The following is an 8,493-nucleotide window of genomic DNA, read 5'->3' on the forward strand; positions in this document are numbered from 1 at the left end:
GGGTCACATAAGTGACTTGTCGTGGGAAACAGCCAGAACGTGTGATATGTGACTTATCGGGTCACATACGTGACTTGTCGTGGGAAACAGCCAGAACGTGTGATATGTGACTTATTTTCTCTTCTCTGGATTCTCTCGTCATCGTTTTTCTCGTTTCTTCGATTTTATCCTAAGTTCTTTGTTTAACCAACATGTGTGCTTTAATTTTTAAACCCTAAGTTCTTTTTTAATTGAAGGTTCATTTTCTAACTAATTGCATCAGTCTAAAGATAGGATTTGGCCTTCAAAGATTGAGGTTGTGAATATTCAGGGTAGCTGACAATGCATAGTCATTGCCCCATGGAGAAGTTAAGCCTGACATTTAAAACAATTGGGGGGAAAAAACAAACCCACACACTTGCATTTTTTATGTTATAAATTTAGAGTAATCTTTTCAATGTCAATGTCATATTTCTATTAGTTATTAATGTGCCAAATATTTATTGATTACCTCCTGTATGCCTTTTACTGGGCACTAAAGAACAGAGATCCATCTCTGAACAGGACACAGTGCTTTGCTTTCACACAGCAAAGCTGGTACTCTAACAAGGAGGACGGTGCTATAATTTTTAAGCAACTTCAGTCCAATGGGCAGCTAATAAACTCAGAGAAGGGTCAGTTATGGGAGTCCTTCTAACTATTCTCCCTGAGGTCATGACCTCTGTTCCTTACTCCAGTCTTCACATAAGCTACTTTCCTCAAAAATGTCTAATTCCTTTATTTCATTCTTGTGCCAAACAGAGCCTTGCAAGAATGTGACAAGATTCAGAACTTTGGTAACCCTGTTGAGAGAGACACCTAAAAGTTATTATAATTCATGAAATACAAATTGCTGTAATCGCTGGAAGTTATTTTCAAGCTTGCAATGTTTTAGTTTATGGATGTCTAGTGAGATTACTATATAAAAGGAAGGAGAGAGGGTTTCAAGGGAAACTTTCTTCCTCCTGACTGTTCACATCCCTTTCAAAACTCTTATCAAAATGTGAGCAGCTCTGCTCTGAAGAGTAATTTATGCCACTAATATTTACAGTAACTCATGGGGGAGACATTATCTACCAGACTGTGACCTTATTAGGATATTTCATTGCCAAAGTAATAAAATTAGACATTTTTATACTTTTATATGTATTCCAGCTTCTCTGCTCCATAACTAATTTTAGTGACATGCTATCCACAAAGAATAGGGAAATAAATAAGTATAACTAAATTAGGTTTTAGTTAGGCTAATGAGGAAATTAGTAAATTAAATTACAGATAGCTATTAGTATTCTGTAAAAGATTCAACCTTAAGATGTTTCCCCTCCAGATAGACTTTGAAAAGCAACCAACACAATCTATAAAAGTAATAGATATGTCCTCGAAGCTGTAGACTACTAGCTTAACTGACTGTAGGCTGAGAGCTGTCCCAGTGTCCCAGGAAAAGATCTTAAATTCATAAAATATTTCTGTGTATCTTGTGTTATTTGCAAGATATTTGGAAAAATAAGAATTCTGGAATAACCATAATTCACATTTTATATTTTCCACCCCTCTCTTTTGCCAAGTCGGATGAGTGGGCTGACAATGGGGTGGAGTAAAGCCTTAGACTGAATGAGTACTCAGAAGATATAATCATGACTCTCATAGGTAATCCCCAGTACACCGTGGTTTCCTCTAATGTTTAACGCTCTAGAAAAGTTGTGAATGGGGAAATCCATTATATCCATGGATCAAGGGGTGAAGACTGTCTAGCTCAGCATCCCTATGAAGAACTTGTTCTTTTTTTAATTTAACAAATGTCCTTTTGCACACATATGTTTAGCATGGGGTGGTGTATTTTTTAATATAAATCATTTTATTGGGGGCTCTTACCAGAAATGGTGTAGTTTTTGACAATACAGGTCATACCATCATTACATTCGGAATCATGGCCCCATTTTGTAATTATCCTTGAAATGTATATTGGAATTTTTAGAATGGATCTAAAATGTTTTAAGATTGGAAGTTCATGCTGATTTGAATACATTTCAAAAAGTGTACAGAGAGGCAAATTTCTAAATTTGCTCTTCTATCCAGAGCAGTGCTCTTTAAAGTGAATGATACCATCCCTGGAGTGGGGTGGGGTGCTGGAACTATCCAGGGGGGCTGCAAGAGTAGATTTCTCCACTCTATCCTGGATGATGGGCTATTGTACAGAAGTTTATAATTGTCAAGGGTGTGCTGAGTCTTTATACTAGTCTTTTCTGAAATGCATGCTGTAGGCCAAATCTATTTGGAAACCTTATAAAGACTTAACGATTTTGTATTCCTTTTTAAGAAACTTATAACTGGTAAATATTATTAAGGAATTTTTAAGACCTTTTATTTTAAAAATGGAAATTTGCACCAGTATTACCTAAACATTTCAATCTGGAAGCTTGCTGTGCAGTTTATAAATCAAAGAAATAAAAGCATTAGGCAATTTCAACTCAAAGATGAATAATCCAATGTCAAGATAAAATCATCATTTATAATGAAAGACCCATAAATCCTACAGTTCATTAGCTGCAACAAAACTGTTGCTCTTCAACTGATTTTTAAGGTTTGAAAGTTATCACAGTAGTTCAAATGTGTGGGGCTGGGGCTGGAGAGCCATGGAAGATACAATTGAATTCCTTTGGGGCTTACGTTCCTTGGTAGTTATTTAGACAGTCCACCAATGCAATAAATTTTTAAATGATAATAAAGTCAACATTTCATTAAAAGTAACTTTTCATTTTTTTTAACAGGCATGTGCTCCTGCTATAAAACAGATTTTCAAAAAATATCTTATTATAGTTATTGGAATAGCATTTGGATTGGCCTTTGTTGAGGTAGAGTATGATCTTGCATTATTAACTCTCTCCAATCATTCATCCTTTTGTTTATTGACTTTTATAACAAATATTTAGGGTGAGCTGAATAAACAGCAGGTGCTTTAGAAAATCGCTGGGGCACTAGGACCCAAAGTCAGAATGAATCTGGGAAAGCATTCACAGCGCTATCAACGGCGTGGGGCGCATGGTATTAGGTTGGCTTGCCTTCTCTCCTGGGATGGATATAGAATTCCTTCTAATTTCCACGCAATTCTTATGCCCAGATAACTTTTCCCCACACATCAGCACAAGAGGTACAGTTTCCTGAAATTATAAGAAAACACACTTTTAAAAATGCAAAATATGTTACAATTTCTAAGCTCTCTTCCTGATTCTGAAACAAACAAAAGCTGAGCTGTGATCGAAGCTGGACAAGCTAAAGACCCAGCCGCTACCATGGAGTCCATCGCGGCACTTGTCGGGCTTCTTCGTTTGCTCAGCGGAAGCTAGGCCGGTGCGTTTGGAAAAGTTTTCAAAGAGGATCTGTTTGAGACTAATTACTCTCAATTTGATTCTTCATGTTGAAAAACAAATCTTCTCTAGGGTTTTTCTTTTCTTTTCTTTTAATCTTAGGGGCTTTTACAACCCAGAGTCTTTTTTCTTATGGCCTAAACATCTCTACCCAGGAAATTAAACACATTTGTTTCAGAGAGGCACCTTTGAAATCCTCCGAGGTGTAATTCAGATATCAAGGGGGTAATTTTGCTCACAGTCTCATTTTAGGACATTAGTTTTGGCTGATGATGTGCACTGCCTTCCTGGGATTGCCTCGGGAGCTGGTTAGTGCCAGAGGGACGACTGCCTCATTCTCCGGGAAGGATGAGCTAGGCTTGCCTTGGGCTTTCTGGCTCCTTACTAACCGTCACTTGTGCCACATAAGGCCAGAGAGGAATTTAACGTTTCTGAATGGTCATGTATGTCACTGGCGGAATTTTCCAGCCAGTCATAAGAAAAAGGAGAATCACAACAAACAAGATTGTTGAATACTGATTCCCTTGGATCAATGGAATCGGCCCTGATATGAAACATCTCCTACTAGTATGGTTGTCTTTCTTTTTTTTTTTTGGTTGTCTTTCTTTATGCCTGAGATCTGATCTAAGACAAATGGTGTTTCTACAGGTCTGTTTCTCTTGATTCTGCCTTTTGTAAAATGCCCCTTCCCCTCTGCTTTGTGCTCGGGTATATGCTAATTTAGAAAAAGGAGTGAATGTCCATGGAGGTGAGCATGCATATACAATGATACCTTTGTAAATGCACCAGACATGCACATGCTGCAGGGAATGTGTACCCACTGTGCCAGGTTTATTAGTGACGTGCGATTTCTAGACTATCTGTGGATACGGTAAGTAGGTGACTCAAAACTGCTTGAAATTTTGCTTAATTCCTACTCACTCCATAGGAACTGGAAAAAAGAAAACTTGATTCACTTCCCTTTTGTTCAAAAGGAAGCTTTGAAATAATCTTCTGATAATCAAGCTACACAAAGGTAGAGCCTGCATAGCTACTAGACATAGCTCCAGATGCGCAGTGATTCAGTGCTTGGCTGCTAGAGTAAAGGTGGGTGGCATGGACTCACTAGGCACTCCATGGGGGGATGTTTCATATCAGGACTGATTCACTTGATCCAGAGGGAATCAGTTTTCAACAATCTTGTTTGTTGTGATTCTCCTTTTTCTTATGACTGGCTGGAAAATTCCGCCAGTGACATACATGACCATTCAGAAACATTAAATTCCTCTCTGGCCTTATGTGGCACAAGTGACGGTTAGTAAGGAGCCAGAAAGCCCAAGGCAAGCCTAGCTCATCCTTCCCGGAGAATGAGGTAGTCGTCCCTCCGGCACTAACCAGCTTGCCACCCTTCACGAAGATTGCAACTCTGGAAATGCTGTAGGCAGTTCGACTCTGCCCTGTACGGTCTCTATGAGTGCGGTGTGACTCAATGTCACACAACGTCATCAACACTACTTTCCTAAGACTCTGCCATGTTTTCCTTCTCTGCTTCCAAAGATCAAGGAAATATGAAGAACACACTCCCTAGTCAATGCTTCCAAAGCAAGCAGAGCAGATGTCTTCTTGTGAACACATGCACCCAGTCCATCTCCACAGGGAATGTCATTGGAAGACAAATGCTAATGCCATTGAGCGCCTGAGTCTACACCTTGATGCGGGGGACGAGTATCTCTTTTCAAGGCTCTGTTGAAGCCTGCAAGCCTGAGGGGTCTTCTCAGATAGGATGTATTTCATATGTGCAAAATGGTTTACTTTATTTTTTTTAATCATTTTATTAGGGCTCATACGACTCATCACAATCCATACATACATTTATTGGGTAAAGCGCATTTGTACATTCATTGCCCTCATCATTCTCAAAACATTTCCTCTCCACTTAAGCCCCTGGCATTAGGTCCTCATTTTCCCCTCCCTTCCTGGTCCCCTCTCCCTCATGAGCTCTTGATAATTTATAAATTGCTATTTTGTCATATCTTGCCCTGTCCGACGTCTCCCTTCACCCACTTTTCGGTTGTCCATCCCCCAGGGAGGAGGTCACATATAGTTCCTTGTAATCCGTTTCCTCTTTCCAACCCACTCTCTCTCCACCCTCCCAGTATTGCCACTCACACCACTGGTCCTGTAGGGCTCATCCGCCCTGGATTCCCTGTGTTTCTAGTTCCTATCTGTACCAGTGTACATCCTCTGTTCTAGCCAGACTTGCAAGGTAGAATTCCTGTCATGATAGTGGGAGCGGGGAGGAAACATTTAGGAACTAGAGGAAAGTTGTATTTTTCATTGTTGCTACATCGCACCCTGACTGGCTTGCCTCCTCCCCGAGACCCAATGGTTTACTTTATAAGAATATTTTCTCTATAGTCATTTCCAGCATTCTCATTATTTGGAGTTAAGTAAATAGTCCATCAAAACTCCTTGTAGCAGCGCGCACACGTGCACACACACACACACACACTCACACTCACACTCACTCACACAAGCACTTGTTCTCCTCTCTAACAAAATAAGTCATTAATGTTGATTCTCATTACTTTGTAGAGTAAACCCATCACTCGGGTGGGACAGGAGGTCCAGGAATAAAGCAGAGAGAAAATGATAACTTTAGAATTTTTGGAAGACTGTGACAGAATGTGGGAACCAGTAGTCACGTTTAAGCATCACGAGTCCTAACATTATAATATGGAGGTTGTCCTAATTATTTGCCATTTTTCTAAGTAATGATAAGTTCTCTTCAGAGGCAGTGAAATGCAAGAAAGCGGGTTAATAATGCTGATAAGGGGTGGGCTTCTATTTCAGAAGGTGGAAATAGATAGTGTCTGGATCTCATTATTTTGGCCATTTTTTTCTTTCCTGATAATTGTCCCTCAACTTTAAGACTTAGGATTAAAGCAAAAAGACATTTTTACGACCGACTTTAAGAACATCCATGTGAAAAATGTGTCCCTTTTTAGAAAATTGGTCCCTTGTTATTTTGAAGAAGGAACCCTCTTGGGCAGCTGCTCTTCTTTGAGATGGATTTCCAGGACTGCATTAGTAGGCAGTCTCAGTAGACTTGAAGGCCTTGAGAGGACCCCACATAGATGGGACCCTACCCTCCTCCCGTGACAGGGGAGAGTCTTCCAGTTACTATCACCACTGGTCCCTTCTGTCATTGCTAGATCAAAGCCACAGCATGCACACCACCAACAGCCAAGCCAAGTAGGGCAAATGGGGGGCGGGGCAGTGGTGTCTCTTATTCTTGGGATAGCTATATAAGGAGACGAACATTATGCTCCAGATTTTACCTGTGCCTTTTTACTTCAAACCAAATTCTTGAGCAGATTTATAAGTTTTGATTTTACTTAAAAAAAACAAACAAAACTGAAACAGGAGCAGATATATATTTCTTCTTGGTACTGCCTGAACTGTGGCAGGAGAAATTCTAGACTCCTTGATTTATATGCAGATGTGTCTATAACCTAGGTAAGGTATAAACAGGCAGGTGCACTTAACCCTCAAAAGACTGATTTCCCCTGCGCTACTGGGCAGATGCATCCCTGAAGCACTGAAGAAGGTGGGTGGGGTGCTTCAGGGACAGCTGATCTCTTATAATCAAATAGGGCCAGTCAAAAGCTGATTGGTCAGTTGAAAACCATGATTAAAAAAACACACAAAAAATTCAGAGAACATTCTCAATACTCTTTAGTCCCATTAGGGTCTCAAATTTCATGAGAGAGATGACTTAGATAAAGAAGATTAGAATCTGTCAGTAGCAGAATCTATAACTTATTTTATTTTTCCTGTTAATCTTCTTATTTTACTTTTTAGGTACTTGGTATGATATTTTCCATGGTCTTGGTCCGCCAGATCGGGGGAAAATGAATCTGGACGCCTCATCATATCCCTAGGAAGACCTCCTTAAATGTTGCCTGGGTTTGTAATTTTAAGGATATGAATGCTGTGAATATAGGTAGTAATTGCACTATTAAAATATCTCATTTAGCCAGACCACAGGTATCTTCCAGGTATATCAAGCATATTTAAAATTTAAGTGACGTAAAGAAAATCATATGAAATTATAAGCATCTTTACTCAAAATAAAAACAGCATTGTTTACATTGGCTCCTTTTCATGTCCAATCATTGTGTCTAGGTGGTACTATGCTTAAAACATTCCACTGGAGCCATCCAGCGGCGCAATCTTCATCTCCAGGTGACAGAGCTATCGTTAGTTACCATGACCTTTTCCAGAAGCAATACTCTTTTCTATGTATCAATCGCTGGGGATGAGATAAAGGAAGTCTGAAGCTGAGTAACTGTGAGTGGCCCAGTCCAAAGAGCCATCATCTCTTTGTTGTACACAAGTGACCCCCAACGTCATCTCTCATCTGCTCCATATTTATGGTGGGGACAAGTAGACCAGAGGGCCCACCTCCTACCCATTGGCTTTCTGGTACCTTTTCGGTCTTCTTTTGCCATATAACAATTGTCCTTTCTTTTATCATTGTAGTTCTCGTAGACTTTTAAAAATTTTACCTCGTGTTCGGGTCTAACACACATATAGTAAAGTGAACAAACCTTAAGGGTATAACTCTGTGACTATGTCTATCTACATCCATACAGCCACGGCCAGATGAAAATGCAGGACATTTCCAGCCCCCAGAAGCCTCCTTCACACCCTTCCCTTGTGATGTGCTGGAGTTGGCTTGCACTGCCCTGGCAGGTCACATGTACACCAGTGACATCACACTGGTAGTTTGAAATCCACCACACAGTAGAAATTGGCAAATTTTATAAAACCAGGTGTGTTAGGTGGGTGACTAGAGAAACAAATCCAGAGGGACTCATTTGTATAAGTATATGTGCATGTATAAGAAAGAGCTTTATATCAAGAAGCAATTGTATATAAGAAAAACATTCCAGCCCAGTCCACCTCAAGTCCATAATTCTGATACTAGCCCATAAATCCCAGTGTAGTCCATAACTCCCTCTTCAGACTCATGAAGCAACTTGTAATGATGCAGGAAGGCCGCAGACTGGTGGGTGCAAAATCTTGTGGATGCAATCACGATTGGTGCATCTTCAGGGCTCGAGCA

The 8,493-nt window shown here is 40.0% G+C and overlaps 1 protein-coding gene across 2 annotated transcripts in view; it reads left to right on the forward strand.

Moving 5' to 3' along the window:
- Positions 1 to 8,285, forward strand: part of TSPAN8 (tetraspanin 8) — a 46,993-nt gene extending 38,708 nt beyond the window's left edge. For both annotated transcript variants that reach the window (XM_045290999.1, XM_045290997.1), the window contains 2 exons: positions 2,787 to 2,870; positions 7,227 to 8,285. In XM_045290999.1, coding sequence (XP_045146934.1) covers positions 2,787 to 2,870; positions 7,227 to 7,280 — 138 coding nt within the window. In that variant the 3' untranslated portion in view covers positions 7,281 to 8,285. The remainder of the gene's footprint in view (positions 1 to 2,786; positions 2,871 to 7,226) is intronic.
- The last annotated feature ends 208 nt before the right edge of the window (positions 8,286 to 8,493 follow it).

The sequence above is a fragment of the Echinops telfairi genome, unplaced genomic scaffold, assembly GCF_000313985.2.
Source record: "Echinops telfairi isolate 266 unplaced genomic scaffold, ASM31398v2 ScPeMD7_2;HRSCAF=8, whole genome shotgun sequence".
Classification (NCBI taxonomy): Eukaryota; Metazoa; Chordata; class Mammalia; order Afrosoricida; family Tenrecidae; genus Echinops; species Echinops telfairi.